This window comes from Empidonax traillii, unplaced genomic scaffold (genome assembly GCF_003031625.1).
Source record: "Empidonax traillii isolate 1590-97213 ecotype Southwest subspecies unplaced genomic scaffold, ASM303162v1 scaffold657:size717538, whole genome shotgun sequence".
Taxonomy (NCBI): domain Eukaryota; kingdom Metazoa; phylum Chordata; class Aves; order Passeriformes; family Tyrannidae; genus Empidonax; species Empidonax traillii.
The window spans coordinates 109,552-131,044 of record NW_020955850.1 but is presented as its reverse complement, the minus strand read 5'-3'; the positions used below and the strand labels follow the sequence as shown (position 1 = coordinate 131,044).

General features: G+C 46.2%; 1 protein-coding gene across 5 annotated transcripts; it reads left to right on the top strand.

Moving 5' to 3' along the window:
- Positions 1-853: 853 nt before the first annotated feature.
- SAP130 (Sin3A associated protein 130) lies at positions 854-20,527 on the top strand. 5 transcript variants are annotated; one of them, XM_027899327.1, is made up of 21 exons: positions 854-912; positions 1,395-1,511; positions 2,304-2,539; positions 3,102-3,260; positions 4,231-4,342; positions 5,693-5,817; positions 6,599-6,723; positions 7,274-7,424; positions 7,626-7,716; positions 7,972-8,076; positions 9,100-9,241; positions 9,505-9,626; positions 11,974-12,276; positions 13,278-13,455; positions 14,706-14,810; positions 15,524-15,885; positions 17,164-17,412; positions 17,711-17,836; positions 18,561-18,664; positions 18,896-19,028; positions 19,335-19,447. In XM_027899327.1, exons 2-20 carry the CDS (start codon positions 1,400-1,402, stop codon positions 18,986-18,988), a joined length of 3,000 nt encoding a protein of 999 aa, XP_027755128.1. In that variant the 5' UTR covers positions 854-912; positions 1,395-1,399; the 3' UTR covers positions 18,989-19,028; positions 19,335-19,447. The 5 variants fall into 5 exon arrangements, with proteins under 5 accessions (XP_027755128.1, XP_027755127.1, XP_027755129.1 ...); XM_027899326.1 differs by lacking the exon at positions 18,896-19,028 and adding an exon at positions 19,651-20,527 and having other exon boundaries at positions 862-912; positions 17,167-17,412; positions 19,335-19,448; XM_027899328.1 differs by lacking the exon at positions 18,896-19,028 and adding an exon at positions 19,651-20,527 and having other exon boundaries at positions 863-912; positions 13,281-13,455; positions 17,167-17,412; positions 19,335-19,448.
- Positions 20,528-21,493: the final 966 nt, after the last annotated feature.

Below are 21,493 nucleotides of genomic sequence, written 5' to 3'. Positions count from 1 at the left end.
GCTGATGGTCATCCTGTATCCTTCCAAAGCAAACCACAGCCCGAGCCAGGGCTTCCTCAGCAGCTCTTTGCAAGGCTGTTCACAACACAAACACGAATGTTTGCAAAGCAGAGCCAGGGATTACTTACATGTGATCCTGTAATTTCAAAGGTTTTCCTTCTGATTTCATTTTAAACCACAAACTCTGAAAGTGACAGATGATGTCCGACTTCATCTCCGAGCTCCAACATGAGAACAATGTCATGAAAAATAGTGGTGTTCTGAGCTGTGTGTAACCAAACCTGTACTGGTGGTGTCTCGGGGTTGTGATGTGATTGCCAAGGTTTGTGTGGTTTGGGTTTATATTTTTTTTTTTTCTCTTGGCCCCAGTGAGTAGCAAATAGCTATGCCAGGCACAGCAGGGCTGTTGGGGTCAGGAATTCATTGACGCCATCGGTTTATTTACCAAGTCTCCGCGCCCTGAGCTCAGCAGCAAAACTGAGTCTCCCGCAGACAGGGCCAGGGACGTGCCCGACTGTCCCGCTGGCAAGGCCGGGATGCGGGATAAGGGACGCGGGAAGCGGGCCGGGCGCGAGGCGGGGCGGGCCGGGGCGGCGTGGTCAACAACCGGCCCCGCCCACCCCGCGTTTCCTCGGAAACCTCGCGGCGTGCGGCCAATAGCGCGCCCGGGCGCGGCACCGCCCCTCCCGCGCCTCGCGAGATCTGTGCCCGCCGGGCCGCGAACGCGGACTACACTTCCCGGCAGCCCTCGCGCGGGACGCGGCAGCCCATGAGGAGCGTAAACTGGTGGTGGGCGGGGCCGGGCCGGGCCAATCGGGCGCGGGCAGCTGCGGCGGCGGAAGCGGCCCTCGGAGCTCGGCAGCGGCGGCCGTGCCGCGGGGAGACCGGCGCAGGGCAGCGCCCCGGGCACAGGTACCGCCCCGCCCCGCTGCGGGGGCCAGGGGCAGCCCCGGAGAAGGGCTGCAGCGGGGGGGCGGTGGCCGCCGCTTCAGTGCGCGACGGCGCTGGGGAGGGGAGTAAGCCTGCGGCTGGCGGAAGCGCTGCGGAGAGGGGCGAGTGGAGAGGGACGGGGTGGGGCCGTGCGGGGCGGGAGGCGGGCAGGGACGGCAGCAGGGCACCCGGTCCGGGGCGGCGGGGCCGTCGCGTTGCCGGGCACATCCGGGCCCTGCGGCCCCTCACGGCGGCGCGGCGGGCGGGGCGGGGCGGGCACGGCGGGCGCTCATTGGCCAGCGCCGCCCCGCCGCCATTGGCCCCGCGCCGCGCGACCCCGCCCGCGCGGGCGCGCCGGGGCGAGGGGGCCGCACCGGGGGAGGCGGGCGGGGCGGTGGTGGCGGGGCCGGGCCGGGCCGGGCCGGGCCGTGCGTGTCCCGCCGTAACCGCCACCGTTCCCGCAGGTGACATGAGCTCGCAGCAGTTCCCCCGCTCGGGCGCGCCGCCCGCCGCCCTGGGACCAGCGCCGCCGCCCATCCCCACCAGCGGCTCCGCCGGGATCATCGCCCCCGCCGCCACAGGTAAGCGCGATCCGGGCCCCGCAGCTCTCGGCTCCAGGGGCAGGGAGCAATCCTGGCGTCCCTTCCCCTTTTTCCGCTCGGGCGGGAGGAGCGGGGCCGGCCCGAAAGCTGCTGCGGTCACGCGTGGGGAAAACAGCGTGAGAACCAGTTTAGCTGCCTACTCTGGAAAACGCCGTTCGGGCAGGGTTGAGCCTTTGATGCCAAGTGTCTTTGCTCGGCTGCACCTTTTCGTGTCCACTGTGTGTTCTTAGAATAAGTGCTGAGTGGATAGGGGAACATCTCATGTAGCTGGAAATGGGGTTGGAACTCTGATTGCAGCTCCTCTGTCCCTGCCACAGTGACAGATTTTCAGCAGGCCACCAGAGGTGACTGAGGGGAGAGCAGCTTCGTTTTCAGGAGGGTTTATACTTGTATTGCAGGCTTAATATTCAGATACATATTGCATTAAATGAAGAGTTTTTCATGCTGTTGGATGTGGGACTTAATGGTAGTTACTTAGATAATGAAGTATTTTTTACTTGGGAGCAAAGTTAGTCAAGCTTTATTTAAAGAAAGTGTTTAAATGGACTTCTCAGACTTGACCCTGCATTGCCCAGCATTTCCAGGCCCATCAGTTCTGAGGGGAACAGGCAGAGTCAGTGCCAGAGTTCCCAAGGTTCTCCTCGTTGGAATAGGTTTAACTGTAAGGGTGAGTTTCTTTAGTTCAGACATTTCTGACATCTCATCTCTGGCCTAGTGGGTGACCAAGGCAAACCTGTTAGAAATTTTTACCTTTTCCTTTGTTTTCACTAGCGAGTGATGAATCCAGTCGCGACTCAGAAGTTGCTCCCAGAGAGCACATGGGCCCCGGTGGCTCCATCCAGCCTCGGGAGGAGAAACAGGAGCCCGTGGTCGTTCGGCCATACCCACAGGTCCAGATGCTGACGCAGCACCACCCTGTCCAGTCTGGTGCCCCTGTGACAGTGACAGCACCACCAGCACATTTGACTCCAGCTGTGCCACTTTCTTTTTCTGATGGACTTATGAAGGTAATGAGGATTCACAGGAGGAAAAAATCCAATCTGTACTATGAGTTAGTATTGAGAAAAAGTAAAATACACCAAAGCCTTCTCTGCTTTTGTTTCTGAATCTTTCCTTGCTTGCTTCTACCAACGGTGCAGTGCTGTGTGGGTTTGGCTGGCCCACGATACACTTGCTAGTATCTTGGTGTTATTTTTGAGGGAGGTGTATTTTGATTATCTCTTAAGAGAACAGTGATTTCAATCAGTTTCTGAAATCTTCTCTTTTCTCTGCAAGATACCAAATTAACTGCTAATACCCAGTGTCTGTAGGGCAATAGCACAGCCCTGACAGATTCCACTGGTAACTCCTGATATATACTAGCAGCTGCATATTTCCAGCACAAAACTACTTCCTTTGTCCCTTTCCTTGTTTGCAATAACTAAATGTTCAGGATCTTTGCTGTCCAAATATCTATCCATACTTGCATAAACTCTCTCTCCAGGCTTTGACCCCCCCCAAAATGATTTCTGCTTCAACCTGAGCTTTCATTTGAAGTTGACAATGTTTCTGCCTTTCCATTTCTTGTAGCCTCCCTTGAAGCCCACCATGCCCAGCCGGCCCATCGCTCCTGCTCCACCGTCTACTCTCTCAGCTCCCACGAAGGTCCCTGGGCAGGTGACTGTGACCATGGAAAGCAACATACCACAGGCTCCAACAATTCCTGTGGCAACAATCAGTGGGCAACAGGTCTGTTTCTTTGGTGGCTTTTCTGTTCCATATCACTACATGGTCAGATCAATACTAATACTGATACAACTGAGATGGGCTTTTTGCAGCAGGAGGGAAGGTAAAGAAAGCAGGTTTCTCTACTTAGTGCCACTGATTGTTGGATCAGTCCTGCTTGGAGCATTAAACCTCAGCTTCAGTTTTTACCAGCTCTTTACAAAGCTGCTGATTTGTTGTAACCATCGAACTGAGGTAGCACAGCCAGGCTGTGATGGCAGAGCCATGCCCAAAACCTGAGTCTTTCCTTAAAAGCTCCTGCTGTGTCAGTGTCACTTGGAGAATTTCTGCTGTAGGGAAACTGCTGGGATTTATCATTACAGTGTTCTTCACCTCTCCTGGGAGCAGATTAGAAGAGACTAGTGAGCAGTTCATGTGTTTGAAGTGTGTTCTTATTTGAAACTGGTTTGTCAGAACGCTCATCTCTAAACCCCTGAAGCCTCAGGGTTTTGATATAAAGTGCCTTTAGTTGGATTTGAGTTAGTCTGGCTAAGAACACGCAGCAGTTCCAGTGGATTTATCTCTGTTAATATCCCTGGGAAGTCTAGAATTATAAGAAAATAGAATTAATTTGTTGCAGCATTTGTCAGGCTCCCACCATTCTCTCACCTTTATTGGAGGGGAGGTATGAAACTATGCCTTACTGTCACCGATGGCAGAAAGGCCATCTCTGTGGTGGTTGTGCTGGGTGACTGTCACCTGAGTACCAACCATAAAAACATCAGTGAAACAGATAAGTATTTACATATTCCAGTGTTAGCAGGCTCTGTAACTTTATCCTGTACAAACACCTGCCTCCTTCTCAACTTGTAATGTATGCAACCTTGGTATGCCAAGTATTTCTTTGCTGTCTTTGAGGCTTAGATACGGTAATGCTGTGACCATTAGTTTTTGTCAACATAGCTGACTGTTGTTTTGCTCTTGAACTCTGTAGGGACATCCCAGTAACTTGCATCATATCATGGCCACCAACGTGCAGATGTCCATCATCAGGAGTAGCGCTCCTGGGCCTCCGCTGCACATTGGAGCTTCTCACCTGCCTCGAGGTAACGATCCCTGCTCTCTGTTCACAGCCTCTCAGCTGGTGATACCAGCACATCTGTTAGTCTGGTTCTGTGCTGTTAAAACAATCACCACTTTCAAGAAAAAATATCCACCAGTAGAGACTGACCTGCCCTGCAAAATGTCATGTACGTTTTTGGTAGCCAGCGTTGCTCGTCCATGGCAGTGGCAGCTGGGCAGTTGTGAAGCACGTTCTTGTACCCCCCTGTCACAGGACCACTCATTTTTGTGTATGCTAGCACATCATATTGTATGCATTTAGCCACGAGTTAAATGCTGGTGATACCTACAGGCTCTTGTCTCCCAGGATTTTGCTTGCTAGAGCTTGTAAGGAGATCAGCCCCTTGAAGCAGCCCGGTGCACAGTAAAGCCCATCTGATTTCTGACTGCAGCTTTACTTTCAAAATCTTAATGGGTTAGGTTTTTAGTTCAACTTCAAAGTGATCTGAATTCCAAGTGCCATTTGTTATTTCTGTTTCCTTTTATATTTAGTGTTATTTGGTCACTCAAGAAAAATAAATTGACATGAGCAAAAACTTTATCTCCTTTAACTAGAGCACATGGAAGGACTGTGCAGCTTTATCTGTAGCTAAAATAGTGTTGTTCACTTCATTCTTGGGGGACAGTTGCCACGCTTGGACTCTCACTTAGTGCACATTTATTTTTTTTCCTGCTCTTTTTCTCTGGGCTTAAGTATTAACTTTTGAGGTAATAATTTCAGTTAAGGACATGTACAGAAGTCTAGTCCACCAACTAGTTGCAAGGCTTCTTGCCTTCTACAGTGTTTTTTTATGATCAGGAGTCATCAAACAGTAGACAAATTAACGAATTGCAGGTTTAACTGGTGGGGAGTTTTGGATTTTTTGGTGAGGGGGTGATGTGGCTGCTTGTTTTATTTTGTGCAAGGACTTTTTGTTTTGGTTTTCTTCTATTGCATGTGTTTTTGTCTTCTGAACTTCATCAGGTGCAGTGAGGTCATTGCTGATATCAGGTGACTTATTTACACATTAGCCCAGTAATCAAGCTGAATTATTTCTACTGACTTCCATAGCTTGGAATAAGAAAACCTTGGATTTGCAATACTATATGCAATACTGTAGGGGAATAAGAAGTACTACTGAAGCCAATTAATTTAAAATAGTACCTACCCTTCCCACATGCTTGTGTGAACCTTAGGTATATTTGTTGAAAGCCATATTTTTAAGCCAACATCCCCTGAGCTGACATGCCTCTGGAATGTATTAGGACTGAAATAGCAGCCAATGTCAGGTGTCTGTGATGGTGACAGAGCCATTGACTGCACGGGATTTTAACGCATTTGGTTTGTTCCCCAGGTGCAGCAGCTGCTGCAGTGATGTCCAGCTCCAAAGTAACTACAGTCCTGAGACCAGCTTCCCAGTTGCCAAATGCAGCCACAGCTCAGCCAGCAGTTCAGCACATCATTCACCAGCCAATCCAGGCAGGTAGCAGCCAGGCAGCTCTGCACATCACTGACTGCCAGCTCCAAACTCTTCCTAACATGCATCTGTAGTGGATAACCTCTAATTGCCTATTTACCGGGCTGAGGCTACTCTCAGCTCTCTTCCAGGTCTATTTTCTTTATTTCCTTCATGGACTTAGTGCCAGTGGGTTTTTGTCTGTCCTCCAGAGTGCTTAGAAGCTGGGAAGACGATTTAGTTCAGACATGCTCAAGTTTTAAAGTTTGAAAAGTCTGGTACAATGTGCTGCTGTTCATTTATTCTTTGATATATGAATTGATGCAGAATTTAAAAAAATCTCATTTTAATATGCTTTTGTATATCTCAGTTTATGTATGTTTATAAGGAGAAGATTGTAGATATTATCTCCCTACAGTTATGCTAGTTTTGGGTGTTAGGATAGAGGGTTAAACATCTTCCCTTTGTGCTTTCAGATAGGATCTCAATGTAATCACCTTTGACTTCCTGTGTATACTTGGATCAGGAATTCTTTTCATTCTGAGGGGTTTTTTCCTAAAGACCCTCAAGAGATCTGATCTTGTTAACTTTGCTACTGACTACCATGAGGTTAGTTGTGTTAAAAACCAGGACAGATCTGCTTAGGAGCTTGCAGATCAATACAGAAAGACTGTAAATTTCTCAGAATGCCAAAACGTAATGACAAAGGTATAGGAAAGCCAATTTTAACCAAGTAATTCCTAGTTATTCTGTAAACAGCAGAATTTCCTTTCTGAATGTTCTCTCTCACTCTTTTTTTTATAGTCTCGTCCTCCTGTGACAACTTCAAGCACTATTCCTCCTGCAGTGGTGGCAACTGTCTCAGCCACGAGAGCTCAGTCCCCTGTTATAACCACAACAACAGCACATGCTACAGAGTCAACCCTCAGGTAAAACCTACAGTGCTCTGCCTTGACAGAGGCTGCAGCAAGGGGAAATGCTTGTTAATCATCCAGAGCTGATAATCCTCTAGATGTGGGATGATACAATATCAAAATAGTCATGCTTGCACAGTACAAATGCTTTCATTTCTTTGACTAAAAATAACTCTAAACATGAGGTGTTGTTCTGTGTTGTGAAAAGGAAAGAACTTAACGAATCAGTTTTGAAGTGCTGCTGCCTGGACAGCAGAGTTTCTGTTGCGGGGACTCGTGGCTAATTCAGCCTGTATTTTTTATGAAGACACAGTGAAAATTGACACGTGAAGGTTGAAAAGCATCCCTGACATAAAATCCTCTTTATGAACTGATAAGAGTTATGATAAGGCTGCCCTCCTGGTTGGGCAGGTGAGGACAGAACAGTGTAGATCAAATTACTTACCTTGTTTTGCCATGCGCTTGGCAGCAGCGTTGCTCTCACAGGGAGGAGACCGAGGCCTGATGTGTGTCCCTGTGTTTTATCTTCCGTGTTTCCTTGATGATTCCTTTTGTTTCTCTCCAGTCGGCCCACGCTGTCTATCCAGCAGCACCCACCCTCTGCAGCCATCAGCATCCAGCGGCCTGCACAGCCCCGGGACACGGCCACGCGCATCACGCTGCCCTCCCACCCAGCCGTAGGGACACAGAAGCCACAGCTCCACACCATGGCTCAGGTAAACTACAAGAAGGAAATACCCTCTTGCTGCTTTAGATGTCTCTTTTGTTTATAGCTTGAGGGCTAAGATTAAATTGAGGAAAGGAGTTCAGGATGAGGTCAGAAATTCATATTGTTTACAGTCAGTGCAACATGATTCCATACTAAGTATAGATTTTAAATGTAGTAGTCTTTTAACTGTAAGGTTTTCTTTTCCTAGAAAACCATTTTCAGTACTGGAACTCCAGTGGCAGCAGCAACCGTGGCACCTATTTTGGCAACAAATACCATTGCTTCAGCAACCACAGCTGGTGAGTGTTCATAATGCTATTATGGGAGCATCGTGGGGTGTAGGTTTTGTTATTGTTGTTTATTGGCTTTCCTCTTGTAATATGGAACCTGATAATTTTTGAGCAATTCTTTTTTCATGGTAAAGACTGCAATTACTGGGTTCTTGGGGGGGAGGTTGTCTGGTTTAGGGGTTTTACACTTTTTATTGGGGTCATCACTGGCATGATAGGGCTCCAAAGAAAGATCTCTTACTAAGTTTTTTTATTTTCCTTCAGGTTCTGTATCTCACACCCAAGCGCCTACAAGCACCATTGTTACCATGACAATGCCCTCGCATTCTTCCCATGCTACAGCTGTCACGACCTCAAACATCCCAGTTGGTGAGTGATTTCAGTTCTTAGGGGAGCATGTAGCTGATGCTTTCATTTTTCTGTTTATGCTGGCAGTGTTTGTGCATGTCAACAAATTAAGGAGGGGAAGAAAATCAGGTCAAGCTGGGAGAAACCAATTAACTGGTCTGCAGTTTTAATTCTTTTAATATCAGGAAGAAATAGATGTTCTAGGAGAAGTAAGTAGTCACATGGCTCACTTACTTCCTCTGTTGAATTCTTAGACAAACTTGGGCCTTTTGGCATTTTAGAGCCTGCACTGGATATACTGAATGTTGTAACTGCTTGGTGATAGAATATGGCTTTCATAGTGATTTTGTAAGGTACTTCCTTCTTGAGGTGTTAGGTGTAGCCTAGTTGAGTTTGATTAGTGTGTTCATTTGGAGGTAAAATACTAAGGTGTGAACTTTATTTGCCTGGATGTGGAATCTGCCTGAGATGTTTCCTACAGAACTGCACAATTTTCCTTTTGTTTGTCTCTGTATTCTTGCTGATTGCCTTGTTCCTTTGAAATCTTGTAATGTCTTCTCTGTTCCTAAATTTCCATGGGGGGAATGTTGTATCTTTGTACATCAGTGTTTTTCTTTTCATGGCCTCTGTCCACATATACTTGTCTGCCTTGATCTCTGTGAAGTTCTGCTTTCAAAACCTGGATAACTCAGTTCTTGACAGCAGAAAGGATTGGGCTGATCCTAAAGAAAATTAACTTCATTTGAGCACTGAAATGACTTTGTTAGCAAGTATAATTTATATATATATTTAGAATATCCATATTTTGTGGTATGAATTTATGAGAATTGCTTTGTTCTCCTTTTTCTTTGGCTCGTTGAGGAAACATCATCAGTGTGGGTAGGAGATCATCTGGAGATGGGGTGGGTTGTTTTGGGTTGAGAAGGAAGGGTTGTTGGAAGGAATTAGTATTGGTTGTTTTTGCAGGATAATTAATATTGGCTTTGCAATGTTAACCAACTTTTCCTTTGACAGTTGGTTGATTACTTGTTTGTCTTTATGCAGCTAAAGTGGTTCCCCAGCAAATCACACACACTTCTCCCCGGATCCAGTCTGATTACACAGCAGAGAGGAGTAACCTCATACCTCTGTCCAGCCACCGGGCATCTCCAAACCCAGTAGCAATGGAAACCAGAAATGACAACAGGTGGGGAGAGAACAGCTCTGTCAGTGAAACTGTGTGTGAGTAGGGTTTGAGTGCTCTGCTGCTCTTCTAGGCTCTGACATGCGGGAAATAATGTTTTAGAAACATAGGGGGGTGGATTTGGTAGTTTTGATGCAATCATGATAGTTGAGATACTTGATAGCTTACGACAGATGAGATTGCAAAGTGCAGGGGGTGGGTTGAAGGGGTTGAAGGTGAACTATTGAACTTGTGTGTGTGACACTTGCTCTCTTTGATGCCTGTAGGCAGTCGGTGCCAGTCCAGTTCCAGTATTTCTTACCTACGTACCCCCCCTCTGCCTACCCTCTGACTGCACACACCTACACCCCCATCACCAGCTCCGTGTCCACCATCCGCCAGTATCCAGGTAAGACCGACTTGGGGCAAGCAGGCTCAGATGCTTTGTTGAGCTTCTAGCTTGTATATGAGCTTTAGTGACAGAAGGAGCTAAAAGGCTTTTATGCTTGATTTTGTGACGGTCACAAAAAGTCTCGGATGAGTTGCTGGTTAAGGGGAAAGTGGTATTGAGCTACTTCAGAGCCTACTAAACCCAGTTAATAACAGTTTCCTTAGGAGTTTAACATTCAGTATCCCAGGGTTTGCATCTCTGTAAGTAAAAGGTTTTGATTCTACAAATCAAAACAGTTCAACTCCTCCAAACCAAGCCAGCTCTTTGATGCATGTTCATTCCCTGGTGTTCTGACAAGCCCTTTTAATGTCTTTCCACGTGAATGTACAGTTTGAGAGAGAAACCTGAACCAAAAAGGGGAAAAATGAGCTGCAATGCACGATTGTGTTAGTGTTGTGTTTCGAAGAATGGAGCAATTAATGTATTTGAATTGTTGCAGTAATTTGCACTCAAAAAATGATGCCCATAGTGTGAGCCCATGTATTCAACCCAAACTTATGTCATTCTGTGACAAAATCTGGAGCATTTTTACCTTATGGGGTGGTTTAGGTCTCTCTAATGTGATAATTTCTGCTGTCCAGACTGTAGGAGCATGCATGATTTGGATATTCATGGAATATCTGTGTCTGCTGGCAGCATGTTACCTATGAGCAGTGTAGAGGGAACTCAGAAGGAGTTGGAGGTGGGAAAGCCCATCTGTTGAATGGGAAAGTATAGAATCATTGAGTTGTTTAGGTTGGGAAATACCTTTTAAGATTATCAAGTGTGACCATTAAGCCAGCACTGCCAAGCCCACCACTAAACCACGTCCCCAAGAGCCACATCCACATGTTTTTAAATCCCTCCAGGGATGGGGACTCCACCACTTTCCTAGGCAGCCTGTGCCAGGGCTGGACAAGCCTTTCTGCGAAGATTTTTTTTTTTTCCTAATATCCAGTCTAAACCTTCCCTGACAGAACATGATTGCACACAGTCAGGAGTTCCAGTTTCCACAATGTACTGGGCTGATGGTAGGCTAATGCTAATATTTAGAAAAGCAGATGTAGGTTCTTCATCAGGAGCTCATCCACAGAGACATTTTGCTTGTTAAAATGTCGAAGCATCCATGGAAGGTATTAATTATGGCAGCTGGTGGTGACAACTGAAAGCAGAGGATTCAAGGTATGAGGAGGGATGTGCCAGGATCACAGCCAGGTGAGGGCTTAGGTGAAAATACAGAGGAGACTCACTGAGATAGGAGAGTTTAAGGCAGAATTTGGAGGAAGAATGTTTCCAAATGCTGGTTATGTTTTACATAGTATCACAGAAGGATTTTGTTGGATAGAAAGTTTTGCAACAACAGTGTTTTGTGTAAGGTGATCTTCTAAGAATTAATATGCCTTGCTTAACACAGAGACGTTTTCAGGGACCTGGTGCAGATTTCAGGTTTTTGACAGCTGTTTTTAGAACGTCTTGTCAGCACAAGAACTTGATGGAAATTCTGTGTCCATGACAAAACCAGCTTGTTCTGCATTGTTAACAAGCAAGGCCATTGTTGGCAAGCTCACCCTTGCATTCTGTGTGTGGCTGCAGAAATCCTGGTGCAGCTCTGTGGAGACTGGAAATCTGGAGATCCAGGGAATTCATATGGTCCAACAGTACTGTTAAGTGCTGCCTGGGAGAACTGTGATACGCTGTATAGTGGATCTGGAAAGATGGAATCGTCGTTGTTTAGAGCTGTGAATTTATTCAAATTAATAGAACTTCTTAGAGCAGGTGTTTCATTGGGAACATTACCCTGCCTCTAAGATATCTTGTGTTTGTTTGAGCTGTGGAATCCAGCCTGTAATTGTGAGCCCTGTTCTGAGCCAGATGAGGTTGTACTCAGCTTCAGAGTTGACTCAGCTTCAGAGGATAAGCAATTACTTAGGCTTCTCATTTTTCTTCATTTATTTTTTTAAGCAGAGAAAATGCCAAGCATTGGTACGTAAAAGTACTGTAAAAGAAGATAGTGAGCAAAACTAGAGCACAGCTTTCTGAGGCTGCAATTTGAGTCTAACTAAAGCAGAATTAAACTTGACCTTTTCTCTCTTGTTGCAATTTGAAATAAAAAATAGAGTGAAAATCACCAGTGATGTTTAATTCTTCTGGCAGACAACCTGGCCTCTCTGCTCTCAAATTTACTACATCAACAAGCAGGCTGGCAACTTTATTTCTCAAAGCAAAAAATAGTCTTTGAAAGTTAGTATTTGAGTGACAAGTTGTTGGGGAAACTGAAGTGTCCTACTGGGTAGGTGTGATGAAGTGCCTGTGTTGCTGCTCCCAGTTTCAGCCCAGGCGCCCAACTCGGCCATCACAGCTCAGACTGGCGTTGGAGTGGCCCCCACTGTCCACCTCAACCCCATGCAGCTGATGACGGTCGATGCATCCCACGCCCGGCACATCCAGGGCATCCAGCCGGCTCCCATCAGCGCCCAGGGCATCCAGCCGGCTCCCATCAGCGCCCAGGGCATCCAGCCAGCGCCGATCGGGACACAAGGACTCCACCCCGCCGCTCCCATCGGCACGCAGGGGCTGCAGCCAGCACCGATGGGTGCCCAGCAGCCACAGGGCGACACCAAGACCTCGGGTAAGAGCACCAGACAAATCCTCGCTTCTGGCTGAGGTGGAGCAGCTGAGCTGCTGCCCTACACATTTGGCTGTGACTGATGATCTTGTCACAGTCTCTGTGGTCCAGAGGTGGACGCTGAATACATCCCTGCGCGTATTCTCCCCACAAATATTTCTGAATTGATTTAATTCCAAAGCACACCAGGTGGAATGTGTGGGTAGCCTTGGATGGCTTACTTCAGTGGAAAACACTGGTAGTACCTGAGCTTAAACAAATCCCTTTAGTGGGATTTTCCCTTTCCCTGTGGGAAAAGTAACTTCCAAGTGAGCAACATTCTCTAAACTGTTCCAGCTGTGCAGTAGATCCCAGGAACAATCAGAATCCAGCCAGGTATTTTCTGTGGTTGGTAACCTGATCTTGGGCTGTGAGAGAAACAAACCATCTTTCATTAAAAATAACTGGTCTGCTGAAGCCCCAACAACGCACTGAAGGAACGGGATATGGCAGCCAAGAGAATAGGATTGTTGCACAGCTGGCAGACAGTGTGGTGACTTCCCAGCTGTCCATACGCTCTGCATCCCTTAGCTGGCCAAACAGGCTCTGGCAGGAGGTCAGAACGCAAACACAGCTTATGGAGCTTCCTTACAAGTGGCATGTGTTGCCATGTGGGCTCTACTAGGAATGTTATTCTGTTGACCCAGTTGTGTTGGTGATCTCCCTAGTGATTTGTGCTTTTTCCATGTCTTCTGGAAAAGATTATTTCCCTAGCAGCAGTTGTTAGGCAGGAGGTAGTTTCCATCTTCCCTGCGGAAGGTTCAGTGATCAGATTGCTTGTGGCAAAGATATTGCTTACAAAACAGTCTGAAAGCACTGCGGTTAGAGACTGAGGGACTCAGGGAGCATGGACAACATATGCTCTGTAAGCACCTGCTTTGTCATCACCTTTCCTTAAGTAACGGCTGCTTTCTCCTCTGTGTCTCCGTTCTCCTCTGTGCTGTGGCCATGTCCATCCTTCCCAGCAGTAGTCTTGGCAGATGGAGCCACCATTGTCGCCAATCCTATTAGCAACACATTCAACACGGCTACTGCAGCAACTACAGTTGTGCAAACCCATAGCCAGAGTGCCAGTGCCAGCGCTCCAGCCCAGGGCTCCTCCCCACGCCCAAGCATCCTTCGCAAGAAACCAGCCACCGATGGGTGAGTAGAATGGAAGGTGACACGGGAATGACACTTCTGTGCAATCCAGCCCGGCCAAATGGAATCGTTTCAGTGGAGATAAGAAAAATTCTAGCATATTATTCAGTCAGCAGTGGTTGTGAGTAACCTGCTGATCTGTGGAACACTTCTTTTCCTCCCCCCGGGCAGGATATGGTTTTCTATACTGTCAGTAATAAAATGAGAAGGACAGTTTGTCTCCTAGCTTCTGAAAGTGACCTTTTGAGGGAAAGTGGATTTGAGGCTTTGTTGCTTAGCGTAATAAAGAGTTCATAATCTACTAAAATTAGAATTCCGTACTTTGTCTTCAGTGCTTTTCTTGGAAGAATATGTGGATGAGTGGAAAGGATAGGATTAGTACCCTGCTGTGAAATCTGATTAGGAAAAAGGGAGGGAGTAACTTAAACTCTTAAAATATTTTATATTGCCTGTCTATTTTTAAATGCTTGAATAAAGAGGCAAGAGACAGCTTTAGAATTAACAATGCATTTCCTCCCAACTAACAACTGAAAACGTTTGGAACTGATGTGTCCTGTAAGACTGAAATTGCATATTTTTTATTTGGGTGACAACCTTTTTTTTAAGGCAGAGAAGCTGCTGGCTGTAAAACTATTAAGAGAAATTAAAGAAGCGGAGGTAGATCACCAAAGAACGTTTCCATTTGAGAGGCTGATTATTTTAGACAACAATGTGACTTCTGGTCCGATAGGAGACTGAATAGCCTCTAAAATACTTTAATCTACCCTATGCTGCCTAACATCCGTACCCGGGGCTTGAGGTCCTGTAGTCAGGCTCTGAACAGTCTAGTCCAGCTAAGGGAGCAGGTGTCTGTCTGAGGACTGTTCAGCTCCAGATGATTTGCTCATTCTGGAAGCAGCAGTGCCGGACAGCGGCATGGCCAGACCCCTTTGTCCACTGCTGGAGCCTGGCAGTCCCAGCAAGGTGCTCTGACTGGCAGGATAAAAGTAAAGCTGCTGTTCTTTGGAGAAGCCCTAAATCGGGGTGAGACTAGGCCAGAGCAACTGATCTTTTATCTCAAAATATAATACCTAATTTGAAAATTAAAATGAGACTCTTTGTGTAGCAAATTGGTTATACTGAAGACAGAGAGCAATGATACAGCTATAACTCCCATCCTGTTTGGTATAAGAGAGAGCCGATTGCTTTGCTCTCAGAGGCATTTGTCTTTGCACCAGGGGGATGGGAATGCTAGATCTGTCTGTCTCTTACAGGCTGGCCGTCCGGAAAAGCTTAATTCCCCCTCAGCCACCTGAAGTGGCCAGCACACGTGTCGAGAGCACCATGCGAAGCACGTCTGGATCACCAAGGCCTGCTGGGTAAGACTTTAGGAAATAGCCAACTGCGTCATAATAGTTTCATTATATTTGTTTGAGTTGTGTTCTTTGGCTGTGGGGGAGTTTTTCTTTCTTCTGGGAAGCAAACTATTTTGAATTTGTTGGAACAAATTTGAATTAATGCTGTGAAGCTGAGGCAGTGGCCTTTACAGGCTGTGGTGATGAGCTTTCACAGAAACAAACAAAACCCCTCTGCTGTTCTAAGGAGAGAGGCCTCAAAACTTCTATTCTGTAGTACTTAAAAATTAATGCTGGCTAAAGGTAAAGGTAACTTCTGCCCTGTTTCAGTTGAGTTCGGTGGCTTTAAAATGTATTGGTTTATAACTATTAAGCACAGTGAGAGCTCCTGCAGAGGATGTGGCCAGTACAGCTTTGGGTAAAAGTTCCTCTTGGCTGCATTGTGAAAAAGTTTTGATCCTTTTACAAGTATTTTGAAGTTACCTGGAATTAGTCATGAGATTTGCTTCTCACAGTCAGTGGAAAAAAAATAGTCTCTATAATTAAAAAATACAAAGGATTAGAAAGGGAGCGGAGGAGGAAATGTAAGTGAGATGAAGCCTTCTTCTGTTGTTAAACACTTTACTGAGCCAGGTGGGTGCAGGATAAACTGGATAGTCTGACTATAGTTTGGCCTGTTGATACAGTTACTGAGATACAGTTCGCTTCACATTGGTTTGCTTTGTTTTGTGTTACAGTGGCAAACCAAAGCCTGAAATTCATGTGTCCATGGCCACTCCAGTCCCTGTGTCTATGGAGGCGGTGTCTAACCAAGGCAGTGAGCAGCCCACCATCGCGGTGCCCCCGACCTCCCAGCAGCCCCCCTCTGCCATTCCAACCATCATCGCGGCAACCAGCCCCACCTCGCAGCCTGCAGCAGCACTGTCCACCATTCCAGGGGCTGTTCCCGCCGCTCCTCCAACATCCACCACCATCGTGGCAGCACCTGCTCCCCCATCCACCATGAGTGGGGCTCTGTCAGCTGTGCTGGGCCCCGTGGTACCAGAGATCAAAATCAAAGAAGAAATGGAGCCCATGGACATCATGCGACCGGTGTCTGGTAGGTGGCTTCTTTTCTTGTTGAGACAGTGGAGGAATTAGAAGGATTGCAGCACTTCCATCCTGAAAATAAAATTATATCTCTTCCATGTTAGCACAGAACACCAGGGTTCCCATATGCCCTGTTACTCTTAAACTTCTTTGCCCTCTCCCTAATCTCCCATGAAATCACTTGTTATTGTGGCTGCTTTGTTCCTGTTCAAATGATCGAACCCCTAAGAGTCTCTGCGAATTCCTTGCCTAAAATGCACATGCTCAGCATGGTACCAATATATTATGGAACAACTGAGTTAATTCAGTTTTCTCTCAAAAACTACTGTTCAGGTCCAATGGCCTCTCTTGTATGTGAAGAATTCATGACCAAAGTAAGACTTACTAGGGCACTCCTGTGCATATTTTTCTCTAGAAATTTTCAAAATATTCATGGTATTGCCTTACTTATCCAGCTTGGCTATAGCTGCTATCAGATGGCATGAGGAGTAAAATCTAGATCCTTACAGATCTCACTGGACACTCTGTGATGGCAAAATTATAGGAATGCATCCCATGTTCATGATTATCAGAGTTCAGGTTTAGTTGTTGGTCTTATTGCTCTCCTGGAAGCCGTATGTTATCCTGTGAGGAAGCAGCTCCTTGCTATAGGTGTCTCTGGAGCACATCATTAAGTTCTTTGGGGTAGTTCTGTCTCCTCCTGGCAATTGTGGGTATGCCAAATTGTCAAGAGATCCCATCCCAGAGATTTTTTGCTGCATCCTTAGTCCCAGCTGATGGAGATTTTCCCTCCAAATACCAGGGAGTGTTTCCTCAGACTACTTACCTTACTGCTGCCCAACTCCAGAGATGTGTTGATTGGGGCAGTGACCTGCTCACGGGTGCTGAGAGCCTGGCAGTACAAGCAGACTCCTGCAAGGACAGTGCTGCAGTCCTGCTCTGATTCCATACAACTCTCCTACCACAAGAGGGAAGGGACTTGCAACACAGACAGATGCTAGCATGGATTCCTTTCTGTAGCATTAAACTAACGTAAGCCTTGAATGCAAACCATCTGAGGGACAATTGGCTCTGCTCTCACTCTTTATGCCTTCATATATGAGACACTAAAGACTTTTGCTTATAGGCTTGTCCTAATAATTGCTGCTGGCTTAATATCTGGCCTGTTAGTACACTTCACACTCCTCACAATGTGCTGAAATAGGAACTACTGTTGAAGGTAGTGTTCAAACAACATGTCACCTTCATACTTCTGATGGTTTGGGTTCTTCTCTTTCCCTCCTCTCAGCAGTCCCTCCTTTGACTACAAGTACTGTGTCTCCATCTTTGGCACTGCTGGCCAACAACCTTTCCATGCCTCCAAGCGATCTGCCACCCGGTGCCTCGCCCAGGAAGAAACCCCGTAAGCAGCAGCATGTCATCTCCACAGAGGAAGGGGACATGATGGAAACAAACAGCACTGATGATGAGAAATCCACTGCCAAAAGTTTGCTGGTGAAAGCAGAGAAGCGAAAGTCTCCTCCTAAGGAGTATATAGGTAATGTCATCTCTGATGTCTTTTTTTTTCTTCTTCAGGTGCCTGTATTTTCTCCTGTTTGTTTCTCAGAGAAGGTGCTCTGTCACGCTTCCGCTCCCTAAACATGAGTAATAGAGAATGCAAGTATCTGTTCCTCACCACTTTCTGTATAGTGCTGTTCAGGGAAAATGACCTTTCTCCACACACATTTTGTACGAGGTCGAGCTTGCTGATCTGCTGCTGGAGTTCCTATGGATGCTGATCTGCTGCTTTCACTACTCAGGGATGATAATGCTGTTCTCCCTGGATTCTTTTGTAGATGAGGAAGGCGTACGATACGTCCCTGTGCGTCCCAGGCCGCCTATCACGCTGCTCCGTCATTACCGCAACCCTTGGAAAGCTGCTTACCACCACTTCCAGAGATACAGCGACGTCCGGGTCAAAGGTCAGCCTCGGGGTGTGGCGGGACAGAAGGGAAGGAGGCCACACAGGATTAGCAATAGTTTTGTAAACCAAAAAATGGCGTGGTTATTGATGAATCCGGTTACGAACAGTGATGGAAACTTGCTCGAGGAAGGGATCCTTATAAAAGGTGTCATTTTGTAAAAGATACCACTGTGGTGATAGGCTGCAGCTGAGTTTTGTCATTTACCACCTAACACTTGCCAATTTAATCACAAACATTCCAGGTTTAGTGTAACTAGTCCTGTCAACTAACAAATTGGCTTTTAAGAAGACTTTTTTTTCCTAATATGAGGAAAATCAAGATCAAATACTGTCTTTCAGATGTTTTAGCTAGTATCTTGGAATTTTTAAGCAGACTGGGTTTTCCCAACTTTGTAAATACATTGAAGAAAGAATAGAAGTAGTACAAGATGGCCTTTTACTTGTTCATGCAGAGTGTTCGAAATGCTGAGCACTGCATTCCTTAAATGGGAAAAAAATAGGTTATAATATAATATTTCTGGAAATACAGACCTGTTAGTAAGTGAGAGCAGCAGCGAGCTGCGTGGCAGATGGGAAGTCACTTCCCTGTCTGAATCAAAACATTGCTTGTTGTCACTTATTAGGATGTAGGGCGAGCAAGACTTGGGTTAATGTTGTTTGAGAAGAGAGGCCTGGCCACCTCCTGAAAATTGAGTACCGTATCTTTGTGTTTCCTGTGACAGAGGAGAAGAAGGCCATGCTGCAGGAGATTGCCAATCAGAAGGGTGTTTCCTGTCGGGCACAAGGGTGGAAGGTCCATCTCTGTGCGGCGCAGCTGCTACAGCTGGTAGGTACATGGGGCTTCCAGCTCCCTACAGTGCAGGGGAACACAGAGCTGTGTGAGACAGGAGGATGTTGTTACAAACTCAGTGCACTGGGATACCATAAAGGAGCTGGTGTGTAGTGCCCAAAGGGAGCGGGATGTGCTTTCCCCTTTCTCAGGAATGTGGCATAAGTGGCTTGGAAACTTGGAGTGTTGGTTTTGATCCAGACATAAGAGCTGATGTATTTTGTACAGATGATCAAAACTGGCAACTCCCTCCTGCTGATGCACAGGTCTGAAGAAGCGTCTGTTTGGGATGGTGCGGCTGATCTGAGGAGGCAGCACTGATCCACATTCCTGGATGCTTCTGTTTCAGGTTGGGGGTGAGGTAGGTGCTCTGCATTTTAGCACCAAACTCCCCAAAACCTCTGCATTCCTGGAATAGTATTGTGAGAAGTAGGGGAAGCCGTTGTGGTTAGGATCCATGTTTATTCAGAGAAGGAGAAATCCTGTAAATAGGATGTGAGTAGGAATAATAGTGCCATGCTTTGTCAGAGGCTCCATCTTCCGAATCACAGACAGGAGCAGCTGAGAGGGGAATGGATTATCACCGTCTCTGTGTAGCTTTGTTAATGTGGGCGAGCATTTGCCAGCCTGGCAGTGACCCTTCTCATGAAGGGCTGATGTTTTTTAGACAAACCTGGAGCATGATGTGTATGAGAGACTGACTGCCCTGCAGGAGGGACTCATTCCCAAGAAAAAGGCAGCGACCGATGACGACTTGCATCGAATCAACGAACTGATACAGGTAGGTCCTGTGGCCCCTCAACCCAAAACTGCTTCACCCTTAATTACAAAGTATCCTACTGCCATTAATAAAAGTTAAATCTGGCCTAAAAAAATCGTGTGGGTTCACTTCCTGTGTCGTAAGTTACAAGAGGCATTAGGAAAAGGCACAGGGATTGCTTAGCCCAGACGTTCTGCTGCTAATGGTGAGTGTTTCCTTTCAGGGGAACATGCAGAGGTGTAAACTTGTGATGGATCAAATCAATGAAGCTCGAGACTCCATGCTAAAGGTCTTGGATCACAAGGATCGTGTTTTGAAGCTTCTAAACAAGAATGGAACTGTCAAGAAAGTGTCCAAATTAAAGCGAAAAGAGAAGGTCTGAAGACAGATTAATGACTCTGGAAATGGAGAACGTGTACAGAATGGAGCTGAACCTTTTTGTAGTTTGGGTTTATTTTTAAGCAGAGCATCTGACTAAAAAGGGTGAGTTTAGGGAACAGATGGACACGTGAAGCCCGGTGACTGAAGAGATTGTCCTTGATCTTGTCATAATGAACAAAGATTTCTCTCAGGCTCATCCCTTTTTAAAGTCTTTTCAGTCCCACTTGTTTAACCCTCCTGATGTGTCAAGTATGGACACACCTGTAAGACAGGAGGTTCTGCAGGAGACACCAGGAGGCTGACATACAGGTATGGACCCAGACAGCAGCCAAGCTTCCGAGCATTGGGAATGACACGGCTTTCAGTTACCCCATTCAGTTCCCGTTCTTCTGACCTTCCAGTATCTGAAGCAGCAGCCTTCTTACACCAGTGCCACTGCACCAGGGGATCTGCCACAAAGAATCTCCAACGGCTCCAAAGCCCTAGCTGACAAGTTTAAAAAGGAAAAAAAAAAAAAAAAAAAAAGAGGAAAAAAAGTGGGGGGGAAATCATTTCAAAGTGATATTGTAGTGTCTGTGTGTGTGTCTGTGTTGGTGCTCTGGGATACTTGTGTTGAAGTACCTCCTGCAACAGAGGGGCTTCCTGTAGCTGGTGTAATGTTAACTGTACGTACCACATACATCCTGAAAACATGAATAAAGGAATTGGAGGTTTTTGTATGTGAGCAGTTTGCGTACCTTTGTACCAGTGAAACTGTTCAACCTGCAAACTCGAAAACAAAGCCTTGGAAGAAGCCTGTGGAAAGAATAAAGAGCACGTTGGTAAGCAGCCAGTGTCCTGTGCAGCAAGGGGGGGGGGGTAAAGCAGTTCCCAGTTCAGCTCCTAAAGATGGAATATGGATTATCCCCCATGTACTTGTGCATTTAACCTTAATATTTTAGAAAGGCTGCCAAATCAGTTCATTTTTAGTCTACTCAGCAGGAAGCTTCAGTTTCATGAATCCAGTTACAGGGCTGTTATCTTGCCTTTATTCAGAACAGAGTTCTTTCAGAACTTAGATTTAAAAAAACCCAGTATTTTCTAACTAGAGAAGTAAGTAGAATGTCCATATTCACACTGTTCTTATGTTTTTAACATGTGCAAAACCTATTTATTTTATCTTTGGATGGCAGTCTTTCATTTTAACTTGATTTTACTTGTTGAAATGAAACCGCTTCCATTGTAAGATACAATTCTTGTATAATGGTATTGTTACTTTGATATTAGGAAATTTACAGTGACTGCTGATTTTTATTTTTTTTTCCCCTTGGCTAGAAAAAAGAAAACAAAATACCCTTCCAGTTTTACAGGCCTTCAAGGAGTGTGTGGGTGTATATGCTGGAATTAAAAGGAGAGGTAAGACATGAAAAGGTGGGAATCAAACTGCTGCTTGTTTCTTGTGCCTCAGGAATATAACTGGTCAAGTATTTGTTTGATGTTGTCAGGGTAATAAAACAGTGCCAACGCTCCCACAGGTTCCTGAGGACACTGCAAGAAGCTCATTCACAATTATTAAGTGGACTTCTGTTGGGTTGGGAACTGTTACACCAAGGGCTTTTGGGTTAAATCCAAGGCATTACCAGCAAAGTGTGAGATATTTATGAAGGAAGGGAGCAAAGAATTCTTTTAAGGACTGCAAAAGTTAA

What these genes read in the sequence shown, in the direction of transcription:
- SAP130 (XM_027899323.1), top strand. Translation starts at nt 1,400, where the DNA reads ATGAGCTCGCAGCAGTTCCCCCGCTCGGGCGCGCCGCCCGCCGCCCTG. An exon ending in GCTACAGAGTCAACCCTCAG is followed by an intron (nt 6,724 to 7,273) that starts GTAAAACCTACA and finishes GTTTCTCTCCAG; the next exon opens with TCGGCCCACGCTGTCTATCC. An exon ending in TGCTTCAGCAACCACAGCTG is followed by an intron (nt 7,717 to 7,971) that starts GTGAGTGTTCAT and finishes ATTTTCCTTCAG; the next exon opens with GTTCTGTATCTCACACCCAA.